Source organism: Vitis vinifera, chromosome 4, assembly GCF_030704535.1.
Source record: "Vitis vinifera cultivar Pinot Noir 40024 chromosome 4, ASM3070453v1".
NCBI lineage: Eukaryota > Viridiplantae > Streptophyta > Magnoliopsida > Vitales > Vitaceae > Vitis > Vitis vinifera.
In genome coordinates, this window is record NC_081808.1 from 11010020 (window position 1) to 11035014 (window position 24995).

General features: G+C 31.9%; 1 protein-coding gene across 1 annotated transcript; it reads left to right on the forward strand.

Moving 5' to 3' along the window:
- Window positions 1–9571: 9571 nt before the first annotated feature.
- LOC100252226 (ALA-interacting subunit 3) lies at window positions 9572–16626 on the forward strand. Its single transcript, XM_059736315.1, has 8 exons — window positions 9572–9988; window positions 12866–12924; window positions 13107–13181; window positions 13283–13399; window positions 13540–13610; window positions 15028–15328; window positions 15462–15751; window positions 16415–16626. Exons 1-8 carry the CDS (start codon window positions 9895–9897, stop codon window positions 16479–16481), a joined length of 1074 nt encoding a protein of 357 aa, XP_059592298.1. The 5' UTR covers window positions 9572–9894; the 3' UTR covers window positions 16482–16626.
- Window positions 16627–24995: the final 8369 nt, after the last annotated feature.

Genomic DNA, 24995 nt, shown 5'->3' on the forward strand with positions numbered 1-24995 from the left:
GATAATCTCTCAACCAAAATCTCTGAGGTGGCTCAGAAAAGGTAAGTCGTACGAGTAGTAATGGGCCACCAAGGAGTTACTATGGGGCACTGAAAACGAATTTAAAGACATGTGCTAAAGGGACAAAATTGAGGGTCTACAATGGTGTTAACCTCTTATACTTCTACTTGAGTTAATTTTATTCATTAATTTGCTTGTTTCCCCATTTATAGGAGTGATTTGTTTGAGGAACCTGCATTCATGGCTTTTCCATTTTCTTATAAAGTGTTTTTTCATGAGTTTGTATTGATCCCATTGGCCCGTTTGGGATTCGGGCTAACTGCTTTATTAGAAACCTAGCAGAAAAAACTACTTTCAGCCTTGAATTGGTTTCAGCTTGTGAATAGTTTGTTTAACACTAAATTGTAGTATGACCCTTGAGGCCTAGCTCTAGTGGCAAAGGGTTGGGGTGGGTTTACAGGAGTTTCGAAGTTCAAGTCCCAATGGGGACCCAAAAAAACATTAAATTGTATTATGGTCCCAATTTAAGTTCTTTGCCTTTCATTTTCTGAAGTCACTCCACTTTATTCTCCTTTTTTTGGAGCCCCTTTTTAGTAATGGATTGGTTCAGTTATAGTGTAGCTGTAGGAACATAAAGTAGAAGTGTACAAAATGATCTTTATGGGGGAGATTGTGGCAGTTGTTATGTGATAACTTGCAGAAAAGTTAATCCTTTTCTTGTAGTCTTGTGGTAGGATAAAGGTATTTCATTAGTTATATAGTTGATTTTTCTTCCCACTGCTTTGACGGCAATTATAGGATATGTGAAAATTTTCTGACAAATTAACCCTTTTGTAATATTGAGGCAGGCTAAAGGTGTTTCTTGAGTTACTTGTACTTGGTTTTTGTTCTGGTTGCTATGTTGGTGATATGGACAAAAGGTTTTAATGTGGGAGGTGGGGGCCAAAGGTGGGGGTTGTGTTGTAAAGAGATGAAGGAAGAATGGCAGCAAGGCATTTTTATGATACTTGCTTTCAAATAGAAAGACCTGTCTTCTAAATCAAAATTAATTGCCCCTGTTTGAACATGTTTATTATAAAAATAAGTAGCATCACGAGGGACAATCATGAAACTGATCTTGATTGAGGAACCAATCAATATCTTGCTCTTAGACCCCAATCTTGTCTGTTGCAAAGAGGGGAATTGCTTTCGTGCAAAAGCCATATCTAGTGAATTGGTCCATATATGGATAAGAGGAATGGAGGCTTGGGTATTAGAAGTTTGTCCAACCTTAACAAGGCTCTCTCCTTGACAAATGTTGTTGGAGATTTGTTGCTAAGAGGGCTCCTTTTGGAAGAAGGTGATTATAGGGAAGTATGGGGAGGAAGGAAGGGGATGACGGTGAAGAGGAGCAAGGAAGGGTATGAAGTGGGGAGTGTGGAAGACTATCAGAAGTGAGGCCTTCAACAGTAGAACCGGTTTAGTGTGGGCAATGGGTGAAGGTTGAAATTTTGGAAGGATAGAGGGTGTGTTAACCTATCTCTTGGAGAGGCTTTCCTTGAGTTGTTTTCCATAGCTATTGCCAAAGATGTATGGGTAGCTGATGTGTGAGAGCAAAAAAAAATGAGGAGTTTTTTGCAAACCTCATTTCACTAGGTACATCCATGATTGAGAGCTAGATGGGGTGGACCTTTTTTAGGAGATTGCAAGCACTATCAATTTGCAAGGATGTTGAAGATAAAATGGTTTAATTGAACTTGAAATGTGGCAATTTTTTAGTTAAATCTCTTTACACTTTATCTAATGGAAGAATAGGGACTTTTCTTTCTAGCATTGTTTGGAATCCTTGTGACTTGTCGAAAGTTGGATTTTTTTTGCTTGGAAAGCTGTGTGGGGAATGATATTAATGTTGTATCAGCTCAAAAAGGAGGAAATGGAAGATGCTGAACATGTGGTATTTGTGCAAAGGAGAAGAAACGGTTGATCGCATTCTCCTTTGATGCTCAAAAGTAGTCATCTTGTGACATCTAATTTACACTCTTTTTGGAATAAAGTGGGTGATTTAGTTCTTTGAAAAGAATGCTCTAAGTTGGCATGGATCTTTTGTAGGGAAAAAAGAGGAAGAGAGCTGCTTTGTGTGTATTCCTCAGCTTTAGTTGGCCTTGCGGCTCAATTGTTTATGTTGTGTATGCTTTTGTGTGCCCATTTGTATATTGACTATCAATATATATATAGAAGATGATAGGACAAAAGTATTGGTTGTGTAACATGACACACCGTCTTGAAAATCAGAAGAGTGAGAATAGTCTAAGGAAATGTTGAATCCTTGTCCTGTAAATGGAGTAGAAGGGGTTGACATTGATAATCATGGAAATGGAGATTTAGGTTGGGTCTAAATGTTTCTCTTGTTTGTAAACTAGAGGGAGGGAGAAATGGAGGGAGGAGGGATGGTGGAAGAGGATCTAAAAGGTGTAAGCATGGTAGCTTTTATTTTTTATTTTTTATTTTTTTTGACATTGAACTAGGATATTGCCATGTTGAGAAGAATTCTTTAGATTTTATAGGAAATTTTCTTAAGAAGAGAGGATGATCACAAGGTATGAATGACAGATTTGAAGAAAATGATGCTTAAATTGAATTTCTATTGCACAGAAAGGCTTGAATAACTGCCTCTATGGCAGTTGACTTAAAAAGGCATTTTTGTATTCAGTTTCCTCCTTCATTAACTACATTTTTTCCAGCCTTTCAGTTTATATTAATGTCACTATGTATGTAGTGAAAGAGTCATCAGCAATTAGTTTAATCCAAAATGTGATGCATTGTGTCATGTTGCCTACTCTTCTACAGGGTGATTGACCTCCTTAATGTTTTGTTCATGAATTTTGACAGCATACTAAGTGAACTTTTGCTTAATTTGCTCATGCAACATAGCCGACATTCTTGGTAGAGGTTGTCATAATCTTCTTGCACATGCTAACAATTCAAATATGAATTCCTTAAATCATTTATTTGCAGCTCTATTCGATGTGGGCACCTTGACTATCATGTTTATGAAAATTCCCCTTGAAAATGGTGCTTATCTTTTCTATTTTAATTGTGTTCTCCTTTTCTCTTGCTGCATTTTTCTCCTCTTCCTTCCAGTCATTCCAGTTGACAGTGAGTGTGATTTCCAAGATATGTTAACAATATTGGCGAGATGCTGTTGGTGTTGTATCTGTAAGAAAGATGCGTCAAGACGTTAGACCACTGGATTTTGCATTGTTTATTTGAACCAATTCAGATTTGTGGTTGCTTCTCTTTCAGCTATCAGGGTTGTGTTTTAAAAATTTATGGTGTCTATAGAGAAGGTCAGTGGTGCGAAAAGCAGCCTCTTTGAGCTTGTTGTAGACTTATTGGAAAGAACGTAATAGAGCTTTTGTGGTGGGGTGGGTATGGAGATCTCCGTGAGCAGGCTTTCGCATCAGTTTTCTAGAATTGTCTGTGTTTTTGTGTTTTAGCGGGTTGCAGCAAGTTGCTTTTTTAGGTTTGGTCTTGAAGGCATGTAGCTTAGTTTTCCTTTTTTGTCTGGTTCGTTCCCCCTTTCTAGGTGTTCTGGTATTGTGGGGGATGTATCTGGTTAGGGACTAATTTCTTGGCCCCTTCAGTGGGTGTTTGTCTATAGAGAACGGATGCTGATTTTCTACAATTAGGAACTTCCTAGCATGCAGAGTAAGTATCCCTTGCCTTAGTGTACAAGAGAGGGGAGCAAAAAATTGAGAGAGCATGTGTTATTATGGAATGGTTAAGAGCTAGGTAGCACAAGTGTTGTGCCTTTTGGTTTTCTTGCTTGCCTATAATTATTCAAATTGAAAAAAAGGAAGGAAAAGAGAAAGGGAACAATTAATGGGTTGAATCTAACTCAATTGTTGGTTTGGTTGGTTTATTTATTAGCTCTCACTTATATTATAATCATTGAACACTACTTTCTTTAATTTTTTTCTACAGTTGTGCAGTATGAAGCACGCTGAAGGCAATGTGAAAGCTCAAGCATATAGAGTTGGTTGATTCTGTATCACTTGGTAGAAGGATGTGCATCTATTTTGATACTAATGCTGGGCGTATTATTATAAGGTTTCTGTTGGATTATCTCAAACAATTACTTGTCAACAATGAAATGAACAGGCATTGATAGATACAATGAAATGTACTTGATAAATTCTATTGGCTTGATATTTCTTACCAGAAATCTTTTTGTATTTATCTTTACTATACTTTATAGCATCCCATTGGTAATGATAAGATATGCAACCAATAGAAATGCTTTGCCCTCCATCAGTGGCCAACCTCATTCTAAATAACTTACTAAGCTCCCATATTCTAGAAGTTCAAATATCCATAAAAATTAAATATTCATAAAAATAAGGGGAATGATTTAAATTTTATTCCCCTTTGTGTGGCTTCCAGGTTAAGAATAAGCATTACAGGTTGTTGCAGTAGATCAGTGTATTTTTAGATAAGCTTCCTCTGTAAAGTCTTGACTTGCAGATTGCCAACTGTCCTCGGCAGTTCGTTCTCCACCTGAATAAGTATGCGACTGCACAAGCAAAGCTGAGTGAAGACGAGGCTTTGAGGGTGAGATACAAATCCGGAACTCCACTTGAAGGAGGGAAGATTGCTGAAAGTGAACCTGTCGATCTCTTCTCTAGTGCTCGGAATATTTCTTCTACTCACACAACTAATACTACACACCCTTCTACCACTGATGATCAGCAGCCTCAAAGGTCGAGTCATGACTCTTTAAGTCTGGAAGAGATTCTAATGCTTCAGGTTAAAGTAATTAGGGTTTAAGAAGGGAGTTGTATTTCCATATTTTCTGTCTTCTGTCCTAGAGCCTTGGTTCCTCCTTTCTTTCCCCCTATCCTCTCGTTGGAGTTGTAATAATAAAGGCTTACTGACCACTTGGTTATTGCTGTCCGTCGAAGAACACTAAAGGAAACCAAGAGAACCGACAATCTATTTCAAGTTCTCGCCCAATGCCCAACCCACAAAATGTAAGGAAAGCGGTGGGCATCCAGTGGCATAGGCATCACCCACAATCATGGTCAGAGCCCAACCCAAATCAATTTCTTGGATTTGGTGGAAGAACATCAAGAACCAATCTTGATTAAAAGCCAAAGCAATTGAAAACAAATGAAAGCATAACCTTTCTTATTTGGATTTTCTCTTAAATTCTAGAACCGACAAAAAAAGCCCCAAACAAGAAATTTTTTTAAATCTTTAACTATGACTCAATTAACTTCTTTTTAACATTCTTGATTATTACAATAGACAAGCAGTTTTTGAATAAAAATTTATTCTTTAAAAGTGTAATATGATCTCTACATAATCTAAATTACTTTATAAGTTTGATATTTTTTAAATAGTTCTGTTATAAACTATAATCTAATTTCTGTAAGACTATTTTTTGTAATGATTTCAGGAAATATTCCTAATTTTCGTAATACTTCAAAATTTTTATTAAAAGATTTGTTGTCAAATATTTAACAAAAGTTAGAAGCGTTTTTTAAATCATTGTGTTCAAAATATGTTTTAAATACATTACATAATAAGCTTTTAAAAGACATTTCTAGAAAAAAAAAAAAAAAAAAAGAATAGTACAAATATTGGAATGTGATTTGAGTCACCCCAAATTCATGACTATCCTAATGTAGAAAACTTGATCTTAATCAAATGGCACTACAAAATTGAAATGTTATAAATAAATAATCTATTATTTTGAACACATTTTAATACTGAGATTGCCAAGATTTTAAAAAATCAACTGCCACGAAGGGAAAGATCAACGTGAAAGAGCATCTTTATCAAAAACGGGTCATAGATCAAAGTTGAGAAAGTTAAGGTTATTTATATAAATAAAAGTCTTATTTAGGCCCTTTTAATCAAATAATTTTAATTTTAATAATTTGAACATTCTAAAGCATGATTCTCCTTACTGGAAAATGAAAATATTATTATACGAAAGTCTTGATGATTGTTGATTAGAACCTAAAAAGGTTTTTTTTTTTTTTTTAAATATTTTTATCTTTATTTTTCCTTTTTTAAATTCCATTTTAGAGGTAGTCCTATTTGCATTGTTTAAATCTAAAATTTTAATTTTAATCAAATAATCCTTATTTTGATGGTGTTTTGTAAATCTAAAATTTGCTGGTAAAGTAAATTAACAATTTGGATTTTGTAAGAGTGTGTTTAACGGTGACTTTATAATAAAAATTTTCAAATGTTAATAATAAAAATTTACCCATGCTTCCTAGAATCACTGTGGAATAAGTTCTAAATCTACAATTTTAATTTTTTTCATTATTGAAACAAGTTTCACTTTATATAACTTCATCTCTTAAATATATCTCTCATCAATTTCACAACAAAAGATTAAACAATTTCCATGGTATAGCCCACATTCTGAGCCCTTTTTACATAATGCATGAGCCTATAAACCACTCTAATTTTGTTGTAGATTTTAGAAGTGTGTAGAAAATCAAATTTTAAAATAATATTTTTTTACCACAAATATAGTAAATAAATAAATTTTAAATTCATCTATTCAAATTCTATCAAACCATGTCATGGTAACATAAAAATCATGATTCAATGTGTATTAATTACTAATTCTTTTGTTATTTCTCAAAGTTTTTTTTTATGGTTTCTTTTAATTTTTACCAAAATTTTTATTCCCATTTCAATCAATTTTTTCATAAAATCCGACCATCTATATTTTGATTTAACGCTTTGATCATTGGTGCCAATTCTTATAGGATGGTAGAAAATAGTTTTCAATATTGTTTTTAGGATGATTTTTTTTATTTTACTACTAACATGTGAGTCTTGATTTTTTATTTTATTTTTAATATCTTAATTTTTAAATAGTTTTAAACCCTTGTGTTAACAAAAATAAATAAATAAATAAATAAATAAATCTCGACTTAAATAGAATTTTTTACAATTTAAAAAGAAAAAGAAAAAGAAAAAAGTCATTTGAAGATATATGTCAATAGAAAGTCATCTTTTCATATTTTCAATTATATCATCTAAAATATTGATCTTTTTATGCATTTTTTTTTATCAATAATATATTTTAATTGTATAAATACTATCTTTTGATAGGAAACTTTAACCATTTTTAAAGGTTTTTTTTTTTTCAAAAACTTATACCAAAATGAAAGTTTTTTCAAAACAATATATATCGAAAGGAGATTTAGATGCTACTTAATAACTGTTTTTTATAATAGTTTTCCATTCTCCAAAACATAAAAAATAGAAAAATATGTTTGATTATCATAGAACTGTCTTTTGTTCTATTATTAAAAATATCAAATAAAGTGTTTTCAAATAATATTTTTTAATTGTTTTCAATTACTTTCACTTATTTTGAGTTGTTTCAAAACATAATTATACAAATATAAAATAACTAAAAATAAAATAATAGACAAAAACTATTTTTAAAACATTAAAAACAAGTTAAAAATGTTTTAAGTTCTTAAATAAACTTTTATTCTATGAACATAAAAAATAAAAAAATAAAAAAAAAAGTTTTTAAAAAGTAATTAAAAAACAATTACCTCAAAAGTTAATCATCGTGTCTTGTTTTCTCAGTCGAAAAATCTAAGGTTGTCCTAGCCTTTTTTACCCCAAATGTCACTCTTGTATTTTTTTTTTCAGCATTATTTAACGAAAAAGAGAAGTGGCCCAAGGACCATCCCTTGGCCTAAATTTATAGCAAGCCAAAGTTCATTCAAACCCTTTCCACCAAAGTAGGTTTTTTTTTTTTTTGATCATCTTATTTCTCTAAGCTAACCCCATATCCAAAATAGATTGAACTAATGGCATCTTTAAATTGGCTTGTAACTTGGGGTGTCAATCCGAGTTTCAAGTTCAAGTTTCAAAGCATTGGTTCTAAGTAATGTTTTCATAATCAGATATGTCATTGAACTGGAAAAGTTATTGATTCATTAGTCAGATCGGCGGTCGAACTATGGTCGAACCAATAATGTCATAAATATATATTTTATATATTATTAAAATTTAAAATAATTTAAAAAATAAAAATAATAAATTATGAGGAACATAATATTTTTAGAAATTTATTTAAAATCATAATGTTCTCATTAATTTAAATTTAAATTATAAATTTTAAAAATCATAAAGTTAAAAAAATTACAATTGTAAAATTAAAATAAATAACAATGAAAATAAACTAATAAAGTAAATGAAAATAAAAAAAAATATAAGGAAAATCTAAAAAATGTGAGTGAAACACTCATAATATCGTGTTTTTGTATTTAAATGTTATTTCCTCATATTTTTATTTTATAGTTCATATTGAACCACACATAAAATATTAAGATTGAAATATTTATGTTATTAAATCACTAATTCAACATTTTTTTTTAAATTTAACTATTATACCAAAAAACAAACTTTTCTGTATCACATATCTCTTTTTCAATCAATGACAAATTTTTATGTATATAATTGGTATTTTCAACCAATAACAAACTTCTATATATATAATTAATATTTTAAGATTTTCCTTTTTAAAAATGATTAGATAGTAATGTAATATAGAATTGGATTTAAAATTTACAAAATTATAGCCACAAATTTAATCATAAACTTTGATATTCCAAAGTTAATAAAATGAGTCATTCAATCCAGCTTGTTGTGTTATTGTTCTTAGTTTCATCAAAGTTCCCAACAGTTGTAGCTATCAACAACTAGTGGCGACGTATTGGGGTGGCGTTGGAGGTGCCGACAGTGACATAGAAATTATCAATATCCACTATACAAAAACCAAACATTTTGTAGGCTTGCATAAAAATTATCAATATCCAAAAATTAATTATTCACAATAAATTTTAATATTTTTTATGTGGTCTGCTTCCAAATGTAAATAACAAATTAAAAAAAAAAAAAGAGAATTATGTTTTGGGGGTAGATGGGCCCCCAAATTAACAAAAGGTCCATGTAACTATTCAAATTGAACCCAAGACCTAATGAAAGTATGGAAATTGAGTTGAAGGATATCATCCTTCAGTATTTCCAAAAATGCCCTTTGTTGATTTTGAGAAAAAAATTAATATTTTTGAAAAATAATTTTATTTAATTTAATATTTTTTATTTAATTTAATATTTTAAAAAAATACTTTTATGTAATTTAATATTTTTTAAAATACTTTTATTTAATTTAATATTTTTTAAAAATAAATTTATTTAATTTAATATTTAAAAAATATTTAATTTAATATTTTTTTAAATACTTTAATTTAATTTAATATTTTTGAAATCTACTTTTATTTAATTTAGTATTTTTTTTAAAAAAATTATTTAACTTAATTTTATAAAATATTTTATATGTGTTCTTAAAGGGTATATTTGTCCGTTACTATTTCATATCCTTCAACTCAATTTGAAGAGTTATATGAATCTTTTGTTAATTTGGGAGCCTATCTACCCCCAAAAGATAATTCTCCCAAAAAAATATATCAAATTTTAAATTATTCTAAATTAAATTTCAATTTTGTTAAAATTGTCACATTTATAACATACAATCTAAAAGTTAAAGACCATTTAAGCTAATTTTTATTATAATAGGTATTATTAGCAAAAACTAATTTTACAATTACGAGAATGGTAGTTCTTGGGTCATCCACGTGCGACCTACCCAACATTCAACTTCAAGCATTCAATTTGCGGTCCTGATTTTCATCCAACTAATTTCTTGGAATCCAAACACACTGCAGTGGTTAAAAGGAAAATACCAAAAAAAGAATAAAACAAAGAGAGAAAGAGAAACAGATGGAAACTGAAGGTGGGAAGGGTTAAATTATAAGTATTTTACATTCCAGAAAAAACATTTTGCTTCTCTTTCTCTGTGAGAAGATGGACCCGAATGGTGGATCGAGCTCCGCAGGGGCCGCAGATGGAGCATCTGATCCCGCAGCTGCACGTAGGAGGCATTCCAAGAAACCCAAATGTGTATTTCTTTTCTCTCTCTCCTTCATTATAGCTATTTATATTTGTAATTTCTTCTTTCTTTTCGTGTATTAGATTATTATTACTGCCATTTACGTTTTTTTTTTTGGTCGGTGGGGTTGGGGCGGAGGAATTTGAAGGGCAAATCTGCAATGTTGTGGATCAGTTATACATTGTGTTATAATTCAAATTTTCAATATTCTTGAGTGGCATTACCTTTGGTCATATTTTGGATCAATTCTTGGAATTTCTGGGTGGTGGCATTAGCATGAGTGAATCGAATCTGGGTTTCATTCTCTTCAAGAATTGGTATCTGGGTACTCTATTTGCTATCCAATCGCTTTAGGCGCTTACTGTATTTTTATTTTTTTTCTTTGGGTTTGGTGGTTTTATTAGTAGACAGTAGATATGAAACTTGTTAAACCATTCTGAATGTATGTAACATTTAACTCAACACACATGAGGGTATTTACCTGGAGGAGACATTACCCAGAGGATGCTGCCACCTTTCAAAATGAATGCAAGCTTATGTGTGTATATATGTATGTATTATTTATGTATTTTGTTTGATATGAGTTGTGAATTTGGGTTAAATTTGGAGTAATGTGGCCTCCATTTTTATTCAAAGTTAATGCATGTAATGTGAATCAACCACACTACTAACAACATGCTAAATTAACTTCAAGGGGTAGGGAGTGCTGCCAAAATAGTCATTAGACTCATTACCTTAAGGTCATGTTTGGATCGCTGGAATAGAGAATGGGAATGGGAAATCAATTCCATTTCTACTCATTAATCTCTTTGAATTGATTTTTAGAATGGGAGTGGGAATAAAAGATTCATTAGTATGGAAACCAAATCCCACTGTCACTAGGATTTTGATTCCTTTCTTTTACATGGTATTGTGATTCACCTATGACTGTAAGTTATGCTAGCTGATGGATATATTTGAATTTGGTACTAATCTATAGCATGTGATTTTCAAAGCTTTTTATGCTCTGTTATCACCCTGACAGTTTCTTTATGCTATTTTCCATACACTAAATTGTAAACGCTGTTGTTATACAGTTCCCTATTAAAATTCTTTTAGTTCATTTTTTAATTGCAGACCAGCCCTTTCAATGTAGTCATTCAACATCTGATTCAGTCAAGATTCAAGAATCCTTGTAGGCTACTTGCAATCAATTGAGAGATGGTGCATTTGTTTTACATCTATTGATGAAAAGGGACTTAACTCATCACACTCTAAACCTTAAATACTCAAACTGGTTTAGCTTTACCTCTACCATGCGCCTTTGGCAACATACCATTAAGGTCAAACTCTGAAATTTTTTTTGCCAGGCATTCTCTTGATAGAACTTTTGTTTGACCTTCACATGAATCCAAGAGCAGCAGCTTAATTAAACCTTAAATTTAAATGACATTGAACATAGGACTCAACTTTTCCACTCTAGTTAACTGATGAACAATGAAGTGGTGAATCTGGACTACATATGAATCCAACATTTTGTGTCTGCAAATGTTGCTTCAAGAATTAATACTAGCTGCCCTGGCTTTCTGTAATTGGGAATGAAATATATGTTACTAATTTATTTTATTTTATTTTATTTATTTATTTATTTATTTTTTTGTACTTGATAAATTCTATTGGCTTGATATTTCTTACCAGAAATCTTTTTGTATTTATCTTTACTATACTTTATAGCATCCCTTTGGTAATGGTAAGATATGCAACCAATAGAAATGCTTTGCCCTCCATCAGTGGCCAACCTCATTCTAAATAACTTACTAAGCTCCCATATTCTAGAAGTTCAAATTGATTAGAAATTGTTCTCAGTAAGTTGGGAAGCTATTTTGATAATGGATTTCATCAGGAGATTCAAGGATAAGGTTTAAGAGTGGTTTGAAAATATGTTAAGAAGATACTTTGAAATCAATAAGAGCTATTTCAATACCTTAATATTTTATTAATATATTATACATGTCTTTGTTTTGGAGATTCATTTCTTTTAACTTGTATGTAAGAGCCTACACTTTGTAACAATTAGGGATGGATGACATTTCCATCCCCCAATAATCATGTAACAGATATAGCAAAGGAGCAGAACTTGAGTTGAGAAAATTTTCCTAGTAAATTTTTTAGTTTGAAGAAGGATTTCTTCTTTTGCTTTAGGTATCTCCCTTAAGGCCACCTCCATACTTGCATGCGTAGAGGCAAGCCCCAAATAATGGGTTAGAGAGACTCAACTCCATTCCTCTAGTTAACCGAAGCTTAAATATATCGAACTACTAATTTGACCTAAAAGTTAAAGTTGTTAGGTAATGATCCAACACTATGTATCCAACTGACCTAGAATAGAGCCCTAACACCATACTTCATGGGCAGCCTTCTTTGGCCTTGCATGTGGGCTCAATGAATGACCTTCCGTAAAACAAGGTTCTAATACCATGTTAAACTATTAAATTGACTCAAAAGCTTAAATTGTTAGGTAGTGGCTTAGTAGTACTAAGGTAGTGTTTGTTTTTTGGAACAAACACCACATAACCTTTTCCATATTTCTAATTTTTTTTTCCAAAATTTCTTTCCTTCTTTGCGCATGAACTCTTTTCTTGGCATACATTGACTTATTGTACTTTCTGGGATAAAGTTGGTTACACATTTTAACCAAGAACACATGCTATGAAAGCTGAGTGATTTTTAGATCCTTACCTTTGGCAGAGTCGTTTCATCAACTTTTCACAACTAATAGCTGGATTTTGATTTTCTTGGTTTGTTTGTTTTCTTGTCTTGTTTTGTTTTTGTTTTTTAATTATAAATTTATTATCTTTTTATATTATGAATGAACTGTTTGCTGATATACATTCCTCAATGTTGCAGATTCTAGGTTTACACAGCAAGAGCTTCCTGCCTGCAAACCAATTTTAACACCTGGATGGGTATTTATAATATATCTAAAAAGATTTGCTTTTATCATGTAGAAAGCTAGAATTCTTTCATGCCTTCGTTGGAGTGCTGTGTGTTGTTACCTATGTTTTCACTAATCCACTATCTCTCTCTCTCTCTCTCTCTCTCTCTCTCTCTCTCTGTCTGTCTTCATTTTTTTTATTCTTTCTTTCAGGTCATTTCATCATTCATCTTTGTTGGCATTATCTTCATCCCTATTGGTCTTGCTTCCTTGTTTGCATCAGAACGTGTAATGTTTAAGATCTTTCTTCTTATATTGCCTATGTGAAAGTTCTGTTATCCGAAACTGATTGGTATTAAAAAAGAAATTGTGTTTTGTTTGGCTTGTAGGTGGTAGAAATTGTACACCGCTATGACACGGACTGTGTTCCTGCAAGTTACCGCAATGACATGCTTGCATATATTCAAAGCAATGAAACTAATAAGACCTGTACCAGGACATTTCTTGTTAGTCAAGTTCCTCACAGTTCTGATGTGTTCCAAGAAATTAGTGCTTATATTTCCCATTTATTAATATCAATCTTTCCTACTGCCCTGCTCAAGGTACATTTATTTGTGGAGAAGTGTATTAACTGGGTATTTTTCAGGTTCCAAAGCAAATGAAAAGTCCTGTTTATATATATTATCAGCTTGATAACTTCTACCAGAACCATCGCCGGTATGTAGAATTTATTTCTAAAAGTAGTACTTGTTCTATACATATCTTTTGTTCAATATATGGAATGACTTTTGCTAATTCCATTTTTGCTTACTGGCAATGACTGATATCTGAATGTCATCTTCCTTTCTTTGATTGGGATTCATGAGTACTGCAAGAGATCGTCTAATGCCAAAAATGTGAAAGCATGGAAATGTTACTGTGAACAGATGGAATGAAATTAAAAGTATTTCTTGGAAGAATTTCCACTTGTAAACTTTGAGATGCCTAACAATGTGAATAGTGCCTTTAGAATGATTTTTGATTATGCGTTTTTGACACTAATGAAATTGACTGTGGGATATTGATTTCTGAACTCATAAAATGTTTGAAAATAATTTGTTGAACTGGGACCAGATTCCTTGTGGTTTCTGCTCATTTATTTAAGGAGAATACAGCTTCTTATCGTGTCATCTGTGAGTGTATCACTCCAATTATTCACAAAAGACAAATTTTGATTTATATCAAAATAAGTCTTAGGAGTGGAGATAATTTTAGGTTTTTCAAGTAAAAATATTTCATTCACTGGTCAAAGTTTAAGTAGACATGGAACATACAAGCATGATATAGCTTGTTCATGTGTACACTTGTATGGTGTGTGGTTTGTCTTGTTAAAAACATACATTCTTCAATAAAGTAAATCAAGAAAATAAAAGAAAAACTTTTAGGCTTCCCATTGACAGATTCCTAGTATGGATTCAAGTTCAGTGAATAACTGATATCTTACCAGATTTTCATGTAATAAGTGACAGTGCATGACTGAAGCTTTCCTGATATGATTTCCTCTTTTCATTCTCAATGCAATTAGTCAAGAATCTGATATTTTCACATCAGAAGAGATAAGGAATTGGGAAGAGAATATAAATTAAAAGGAGAAGAAATTGGGAACAAGAATATGAAAGAAAAAGTTGCCAACTTAAAATTTTGTTGTGAAAGATTTATTGATAGTAGGTGATACAAAAATTTCTAACTATGTTGCTAAATATAATGATTTCATTTTGATATCTAAAAGAATCCTGTTTCCTTAAGGCTCACATCTCAATTTCTGTTGTCCCATCTATTTTTAATTCTTTTGGTTCAAAGCTAGGTATCCTAAAATTTGAAACCCAGACCTAGTTTGTTTCATACCTTTTTCCTCCACATTTTACCTTGTTTTCAGTAGATTTTGTACATCACTCACCTAAGTTAGGATGTCTTATCAAAACTGTGTGCTCTGCTCCTAGATGTATAATGCTCCAGAAACATGAAATTTTGTCCTATATCTGCAAGATTCACCTGCCTGTCTATGCAACAAATTTAGGTATCAAATCATCATACTATGCTTAAATTCTAGAGAAATTTGACAATCCTCTCCCTGGCTTGTGAAAAATGTTTCCAGATATGTGAAGAGTAGAAGTGACAAGCAATTGCGGAGCAGGGCAAGTGAGAATGACACAAGTTCCTGTGATCCTGAAGACGTCACATCCAATAAATCTGCAATTGTCCCTTGTGGTCTCATTGCATGGAGTCTTTTCAATGACACATATGGGTTTTCTGTAAATAACACGTTGCTAGGGGTCAGCAAAAAGAATATAGCATGGAAAAGTGATCAGCAGCATAAATTTGGGTCTGATGTCTATCCTAAAAATTTTCAGAGTGGAGGCTTGATCGGGGGTGCAAAACTCAATTCAAGCATACCTGTAAATATACCTCTGTTTTTTATTTGAACTTGTTAATTGTTTCTGATTTATTTTTTGATTTTCCCTTCTCTTTGTGTCTTTATTTTGCAGTCTTGTCTAACTCTTTATCTGTTCTTCGTGATGCATGTGACAGTTGAGTCAACAAGTGGATCTTATTGTTTGGATGCGAACTGCAGCACTGCCAACTTTCAGAAAACTATATGGGAAGATAGAGGTGGACCTTGAAGCTAATACAGAGCTTACAGTTGTAATAGAGAACAATTATAACACCTATAGTTTTGGGGGTAAAAAGAAGCTGGTTCTTTCAACCACAAGTTGGATTGGTGGAAAAAATGATTTCCTAGGCATAGCATATATCACCCTCGGTGGACTGAGCTTATTCTTAGCAATAAGCTTTTTACTTATTTACATCATTAAACCAAGGTGAGTAAATGGTTCTCACATCTTTCTTTAACAGATGACTATAAACTTTGTTCTTACTGCACTTCCTTTGGTAACAAAACTTCCCTTCATTGAGAAAATCATGGATAAAGTTATTGTCCTATCCATTCCTTTGTTGAGGAATTTTTAGAAAAGTTGTCCCTAATTTTAGGTATTCAGCAGCATTCTAGTATATTGTACCAGCTTATTGGATTATCGATGCTATCCTGTCTGTTCAAAATTTACCAAAATGCATCCAGATTCTACAAGGATATGTCCCCTCCAAAAGGTCCATGACACATCTGATAGGTCCTGGTAACAAGATATGCATGTCCTGAATTAACATGTATTATTCATCTAGCATGATCTTTTTTTCTTTACTTTGGCTCTGCCACTGGTCTTGGATGCTTTTCACTGTTCCTGTTGAAGAACAGGGAGCCAGTGGCTTGAAGTGATTCACTATCCAATTGATATGGAGGTTCAGATATTTATCACTCCTGCTGAGTATCTGTATCTCTTCATGTGTAGTTTATAGAAGTTTGCACAACAGTAATGCATTGCATAGAACTGAATGTTACTGTTAAAATGTTGCTTCTGCTAGTTTTGTTATTTACTTTAAATTCATGCATGATTTGTGATTTGATACGACTTTTATCTTAAATGCAGGCCGCTTGGGGATCCGACTTTCTTGTCATGGAACAGAAACCCAGCAGGACATTTCAATTTCAACTAGGCATTTTCAAAATGGTTCCATCTATTGAGGGGTTTTTGATGCAACATGGTTCCATTCTCAGTTTGTCTTAGAAAATTGTACTTACTATTTATGTTTGAAGACTTCCAACTAGAGTATATATATATATAGCTCTGCAGTTATTGAATGGTTTGAACTGTCCAGGAAGCAGTGAATCTAGTAGTTTTTTTTCCCTTCATCTTTTGTTACGTTCGTATATATAATATATATGCAGAGAGAGAGAGAGAGAGAGAAAGAGAGAGGACATAGTGAATCTCCTAGTATTTTATTATTATTTTTTCTATCTTTCGTTATGTTCATATATATATATATATATACACATAGATGAAGGTTTTCAGATAAGTCTTTTGTTCATGTTTTATGATGTATAGGGTTAGTAGCAGAGGAATGTATAGGACAGGATTGGTGAATGTGAGGTGTGAGTAAAGGTTGGTGCTTGGCTGCCACAAAATCTTATTAACAGTCCCATCTGATGTAGCTGTAGTTTCAACTTATCTTGGAAAGGAGAAGAGATTATTATAACCTGAGGGGAAACGCGGTTAAGTGGCTTTCCACAGTTACGCATATATTATTAGCCTACGGTTGGAAGGACTTTGGATTGAGCTCTCTCACCTGCCCTCCTTGCCCATAATTCTGTTGTCCAAGTTTCACTTTCAGTACTTTTACAATGCTCATTCTAGGCATTTAAGTTCCACATTCAGTACTTCTACAATGCTCATTCTAGCCATTGAATCTTTAAATATCAATTTGTAGTCTATATTATGAAGCCCACTTGATGGCTTCAAGTCTCGGTTTCATATTCACACCTTAAGAGTATGATTGCTGTCATGGGTCCAAAACCCCTATATAATTTGAAATAAGAAAATCTTAAAATTATGAAGAAAAATGGGTATTAACCATTTAGGATACCTATTTTTTTTATAATCTTTTTCCAAATTTAGGATCCCTATATTTTGTCATTCCTATTTTCATCATGCATAATCCTAGTTTTAACTTCCATCAAATTAGTGTCCATTTAGATGTACTTTTTTTTTTTTTTTTAATTTTGAAATGTCTATATAAAATAGAATATTTGGTACAAGTATAGATTTATAATACCTTTCAAATCACTTTCAATTTGAGGTAGTAAAAAAAATTTTGTTATCTCAATTTTACAATAATTTTTAGAATCATTATTTTTTCAATATGAACTTCTAAGGGGTCTTGTATAAGTTATTGCTATTCATTCATTTAATATATATATATATATATATATATATATATATATATATGAACCGCATCTAGATGGTAATGTAGTGCCGATCTGAATACACTTCATGTTTATATTTTAAAAATGAATGAATAGCAATAACTTCTATACAAGATATAAGACTTTTTAGAATCTTATATTTAAAAAGTAATGAATTTTAAAATTATTTTTGGGGTTATTTATAGGCTTCCATACGCGTTTAAGTGACTTGGGCCCAAACTGGACTTAGTCAAGCCTACTTAAATCTTAATTAATTAATTAACCTTATTGGACTCTGATTAATTAATTAGCTTAGTCTAGAAAAATAATTAATAAGATCTATTGCAACCTTACGCTTACCAAAACACACTTATGCACATTTATGAACTAGAAACCTAAATCTCTCAAATAAAATGTGACATCATGAACTAGGAGCTCGAGTGAGAACATTGGGATCCATAGGAAAATAATGGTTCCCCATAATCCAATTCTAAAATTGATTCAACATTTCACTAAAAAGAGTTAACTACATTCTAGTATTCTATATTATTATGAGGCAAAGCTCAAGTTGTGACTTGTTATCCATTGCATGGAAATCCCCCATGAATTGGTGTCTGTAATAGAACAAAATAGTGCTATTAACTTATCAAGGTTACCTCTCCAATCATTGAGTTATAGATCCTCTTACTATAAGATCAATTGACATACTCTATCTTATAAAGAGCATATGTCAAATCAATGAAAGAAATTGTTATGACCAGTCTTTTTTATCACATGTCCTTTAGATCACCTAAAATGAAACATTGTTTCAATTCTATAAGATATTATGGTGCCTCTATTGAGAATATTTGTTGTCACCAGCCTCCATCAACAATGACCCAATTTGTGAGAATATATAACCATATTAGAGTCTCATTTATAAGTCAAAACCTATTGTTGACTTCAGTATATACTCAATATCCTTTCAATGTTGAGAGTTTATGCAATATACTAACTTGGTGAATCATGACAACTAATTCAACACAATTTAACATAAATTTTATCCAATATGTAACCATATATACTAGTGCACTTACCATAGGAACCCTATCTTGATGGTCAAGACAAGTCATCCCTCTAATTAGGAGGTAGCACACAATAATCTTTGTTGGATTGCCCAAATCCATGAATTGATTGTGAATTGTTTATCATCTTGTAAGAGACTTATGATTTATATTTTTTGTACAACTCCTAATGCACCTAAGTCATGTACAACGCAAGTGATATGAGCACGAATGTTTATATAATAAATCAATGCATAAGGGATAACAAAGGGAACTAGAAACATAAATAACTAAATTTATTAATGAATCTTAGTTGGTTACACTGTATGTAGATTAACAAGATCGCGTTAAATAGAAATCCAACGATCTTAGATCAAATTGACTTTATGTGTACTTTAATTTGACCAAGGCATGACCAAATCTCTTTTAAGTGATCAACTTCAAAATATAAAACTAAACAATAAGTCGTATTCCCTTGAACATAATAATTATGTTTTTATGTTGGCCCTCTTATACACTAATGGTTATGCATCGGGTATCGAAATTGAAATTATGATTGACTCTGACCTTTGAACTTGAAACCTCATTCTTAATGGATTGATGTATAATATCTAGGAAACTCGCTTGATTTATTATTGATTAAACTAATCTTGAGAGTTCTTGAACATGATGATCTAATTAAGTTTATTTATTTATTTATTTGTGTTTCATATCTCGACTTCGATATATTAATTGGTTTCTAATTGAGCTAGTTTAGCTTGTCAGTTCCCTTGGTAAATTTTATTCTTTTCATTATACTAATCTAAGGCTTTAAGCACTCGAGCACTCAAGCATTATAAGTTCTATCTGGTGTCGCTTTGAGTGGTTAGACTACTTAAACGCTCCAAGTCATATCCAGTGCCGCTTCCAACGCTCATGACGCTTAAGTGTTAATCTGCATTAAGCGCTCTTTTAGGCTATTTAAATCCATCTTGTGCGCCATTTGCACTATTTTACCTTTCTGAGTTATTTCAAGCTCTTTAGGTTTCCATTTCTTTATCGTTTGAGGTTAGTTCACTTCGTTTTTCACATTTTGATTCACTTGTTATTGTTCTATACCTTGTTTTTAGCTTTCCTAATGGTTTAGTTTTCTTTTAAATTTTTTTAATTATTCTTGTTTTTTGTGTTATTTCATATTCTATTGCCTTAGTATGGCAAGTCATTGTTGTCGGTGAGAAGTGACCCACAAAATGCATTAGGGCATTGCACCGCAGGGTCCTTTCGACCTAGTAGCTTTTCAAATGAAGTGTTTCCATTGCATGGAAGCACGAGATTGCTTCTATGCCTCCTTTCATGATAAGCGTGTTGAGATCGAGCGTTCAATCAATCTCAAAGCTTTCCAGGACACTACTCTCCCCGCTATCATTAGAGAGCGAAGATGGGAGACGGTGTTCTCTCTTCAAGGGACTTATTACCAAAAGGCTTAGTAATTTGATGAAAATAAATTTCTTTGAAACATTTACTAAATAGAATATTTATTAATTGGATTTGTGTAAGAGAAGAAGAATTGATTTTTCTATTACACTAGGTTTCCAATAAGGAAATAACTATTTTTGGAAATTCTCAAAGTAGATAATTTATTCATCAAGATAATTACTAAGGACATAAATTACTCTTATTTATCTCATAAGATTAAGTAGGAGAGGACCTTAGGCAAGCCCACAACCTCCATTGTCAAGCCCATCTTGATTTGGGTTCATCATCACTCCCACGATGGTTTGGCCTTAAGAATTAGGATATATGAACTCTCCACATAGATGAAACTAGATATGTCTGTAGTGGGAGCAATCACCCCTACAGTGAGATTCTTGACTTGATGATATTGATAGTTCAAGGACAATGGTTATACACTTGACATTGGATATGAAGTGGTAGAATCGCCCCACGCAGTCCCACTTACATAGTCTATAGGCCAAACTCAAAAGGTATGCTAATCTTACCTTTAGATACCTTTCATGGTTAAGGCAAGGAGATCAATTTGAAAAGGTCTCTAACTAGTAATAAGATCATAACTTGCCCCACGTAAGCTTGATTCTTATGATACTAGGATATCTTGCAAAAGGATATGTAGTTTGAGAGCACTACATTTTTGCTAAATTAATTTCCAATTGCCTTGAATGCTCAAATATTAAGTCATATTGTGGACCCCGCATTTTCACACGATGCGTTCCCACTCAACAGTGCAACTCGCTTTTTATTTATTTTGGTGAAAATATGATTTTTAGAAAAGACTTGGAGTTGCCAATTATTTTTGTCCTATTTTTTTAGGAAAAAACAAAATAAGAAATAAAATCCCTAAGTATGACTCCTGAAGGAAAAACAGGTCTTTGAAAAATTGAGTTTGAATTTGGGAGTCAAGTTAGCTATTGGGAAGGTATGGTGGTGAGTCATCGCACCCCTCTAAGTCGCTAAAAACGGATCTCTACTAAATAAGGTGAAGCAAGCGAGGCAATTGACAAGAAAATCAATGGATATCAATAAAATGATTGAATAATAAAATAAATCAAGCATGAGAACGAATAAATAAATAAAGTAAGAGTGAGAGCATACCTTAATAGCAAGTAATAGTGCACTATCATGAAAATAAGGTTAGCTCAAATATAAAATTATCACATGCATATCAAAGAGCAAGACAAAGATCAAATAATATTCATTAAGCATAACGGTTGATAATCAGAAGATAAAACTCATGTAGAGCCCCCACCAAAGCCCAATTGATTTTGCATGAATTAATCCCACAAATTCCATTGTTTTGGAATTATGAAAATTGCATTCATGCTTATTAAAAATCAAGAAAAATAAAAGATTATTTGAAAATCAAAGAAAATTCGTGAAAGTGCTTACCAGAAGGGAAATGTAGCAAGTTTATTAAAAAGGAGATTTTTTTTTACCTAAAAACCCTAATAAATGATGAAAAGTTGTAAAATTAAAAAATATTTGAAAACTGGAATGGAATTAAAACTATTTGAAAGAAAACTAGAGTTTTGAAATTTAATTGAAAATTGAAGTCTCGAAAATTAAATTTAAAATTTGGAATTTTGAAAAAATTATTTGAAAATGGGAGTTCTGAAAATTAAATTTAAAATTTGAAAATTTGAAAATGAGAGTTTCGAAAATTAAATTTAAGAATTGGAGTTTTGAAAATTATTTGACAATTGGAGTTTTGAAAATTATTTGAAAATTGGAGTTTTGAAAATTAAATTTAAGAATTGGAATTTAGGAAATTAAATTTGAAAGAAATTGGAATTTTGAAAATTATTTGAGAATTGGAGTTTTGAAAATAAAATTTAAGGATTAGAGTTTTGGAAATTAAATTTGAAAGAAATTAGAGTTTTGAAAATTAATTTTGAAAGAAATTGGAGTTTTGAAAATTAATTTTGAAAGAAATCGGAGTTTTGGAAATTAAATTTGAAAGAAATCGGAGTTTTGTAAATTAATTGAAAATTGGAGTTTAAAAAATAAATAAATTTAAGAATTGGAGTTTTGAAAATTAATTTTGAAAGAAATTTGAGTTTTGGAAATTATTTGAGAATTGGAGTTTTGAAAATTAAATTTAAAAGAAATTGGAGTTTTGAAAATTAATTGAGAATTGGAGTTTTGAAAATTAATTGAAAATTGGAGTTTTAAAAAAATTAAATTTAAGAATTGGAGTTTAGAAAATTAATTTTGAAAGAAATTGGAGTTTTGGAAATTATTTGAGAATTGAAGTTTTGAAAATTAAATTTAAGAATTAGTGTTTTGGAAATTAAATTTGAAAGCAATTGGAGTTTTGAAAATTAATTTTAAGAATTGAAGTTTTGAAAATTAATTTGGAAAGAAATCGGAGTTTTGAAAATTAATTAAAAATTGGAGTTTTAACAATTAAATTTAAGATTGGAGTTTTGAAAATTAATTGAGAATTGGAGTTTTGAAAATTAGTTGAAAATTGGAATTTTGGAAAATTATTCGAGAATAGAATTTTTATAAAAATTAAATATTTAAAATTAAAATATGAAGAATTAAAAGGACCGAACACTTGGCCCTTTGGGTGGTGCATTGAAGGATGCCCATGCATAGCCATGATACAGAAAACAGAGGAATGCATAAAAGGGGCAGCCATGCAAGCCGGACAGGCTGGGAGCTGAGGAATAATGCACAATCCAAGACTATGCACTGTAGATGGCCCTTCCTAGAGATGGTCTTCCTTTGTTAGCACTATAAGACGATTTCCAACTCTTTTGTGTAGCCCCTTTACCCTTCTTATTCTCGGATCAAGCCTGTGACAAGCTCTCTTGGTTCTCCTTTTCGGCGTCCTTAGGTGGTGTTAGAACTGGCGCCGAAGAGGACTCTGAGATCTGTCCGACCAAGATGTTTGCCTCATTCGCTGAAGAGCTCTTCTCCTTCAACGTCTTTTGCCTTTTTTATTGGAACAACCATGGGGATTTCAACAACAGTCTCAGCCATGGTTAAAAGAGAGATAGAGAGAGGAAAAAAAAGCCAAAGAAATAGGTGTATTCATTCAGTACTTTTCTGATCACAAAACCCACCGATTCCTAACACCTTCACGCACTATTCTCGGACTAAACTTCTCAACAACTACTTTCTTCTCCATCACAGCTTGCTTCTCCATCTTTGTACTTGAATCTCTAGGTATTTCCACAATAAAATTGAAAACACCATCACCCAAGTGTAGTGGTAGATCATGCCAAAGAGGAGAGCATTGCAAACGAATAGCCTTTTTGAGACTGACAGTGAGACTCCATTGTTGCAGCGTAGACTGCGAACTTCAGATATCTGATTCAAGGAGATGAGCCGATTGGTGATGACAGCGAGTCGTGCGGCAGCCATGGCTAGATTGCTGAAGAAATGGTGAGTTCTAAATCCTGATAGGCTCAGGCTGTGGTTACAAGGGGAAGTAAAGGAGGGATTCTGATAAGAGGGCAACCAAATGAATCTGGTCGCCTTTCTGAACAACTTCTTCAGAGGAAATTGCATCGAGAGGGTCATTATGGATTCCATTTGCTTTCAAGTAGTTCAAGTTCTCATGGAATCAACTTCTTCACTACCTTATCCAAATATCCTGTGGTCAATCTCCAACATCATTAGCTGAGAGTTCCTCCAAAGCACGGATAGTTGGATTTCTCAATGCTCTTCCTTCATAGCTCAAGTTCTTTACATCCCCTGTTCCCCCTACAAACTTCCTCTATATTCTTTTTTCCACACCTAGCTCTGTTCTCTTCCCCTTCAAGCCTTCACCAACTTTACTGCTCAGCATCCACTCCTCTGTCCTCTGTTCAGAAGAAGTCTCCATCTCAACCACCACCATGGTAAGGTGGTGGTGTCCTTGGCCACATGTCCATGCAACTTGCTCTTGGCGGAAAGAGGTCTCCCACTCCTCCAAATGGTGACAGCTCATTCGGGTGTGAGAAAAAAAAAACCAATGGTCCAAGAGGGTTCTACACATATGCATAGTTATTCTTTGTTATAGATATCATGTCTGTTTTGCTTTATTACTCTTTTTCTTATAATGAACCTAACCCAACTAATTATTTGGACTAATATTATAATCTTAATATAGTAACTAATAGCATAAAAGCTAGTTTAGGTAGAACTAGCTATTCCTTTTGAACTAACTTAGTAAAAGAAAAGAGTGGTATATCAAAGGTGTCATTAGACAAATCAGAAGACCAAATGTATAATACTTAGATTTTTCTACAATGTGTTGTAATCAAGGATAAAAATATCGGTAATCACGGATATATCGGAGATATATCCGTGGATACTTTGGAAAAAATATCGATAAGCCTAAAATTGATCAAAATTTATAAAAATACAAGAAAAACTTCATAAAAATGTAATTAGAAGTATAATGGATATTTTAAAATTGTTTTATTAAAGAATTTAATATATGTATGATATGATTTATCATATTTGATAATAATATCGTATGCATCAATAAAAATAAGAATTTTATAAGTGTACATTTATTATTAAATTACATCAAATATTATTTCATAATAATATTATGATATTTTATTATAATATCTCTAACTTAAAAATATATATTAATATTAAAATTATGATCCATTTAATTCAAATGTATTAAATGATATAAAATAAATTATGATATATGTACAATTTTTTAATATTTAATTAATTTATTAATGATATTAAATTTACTATAAAGAAAATTATTATGATAATTTT

Excerpts from the sequence above, each read along its gene's own strand:
- LOC100252226 (XM_059736315.1), top strand. The coding sequence starts at position 9,895 with ATGGACCCGAATGGTGGATCGAGCTCCGCAGGGGCCGCAGATGGAGCA. Across the intron at positions 9,989-12,865 it reads GCATTCCAAGAAACCCAAAT|ATTCTAGGTTTACACAGCAA; the intron begins GTGTATTTCTTT and ends TCAATGTTGCAG. Across the intron at positions 15,329-15,461 it reads AACTCAATTCAAGCATACCT|TTGAGTCAACAAGTGGATCT; the intron begins GTAAATATACCT and ends TGCATGTGACAG.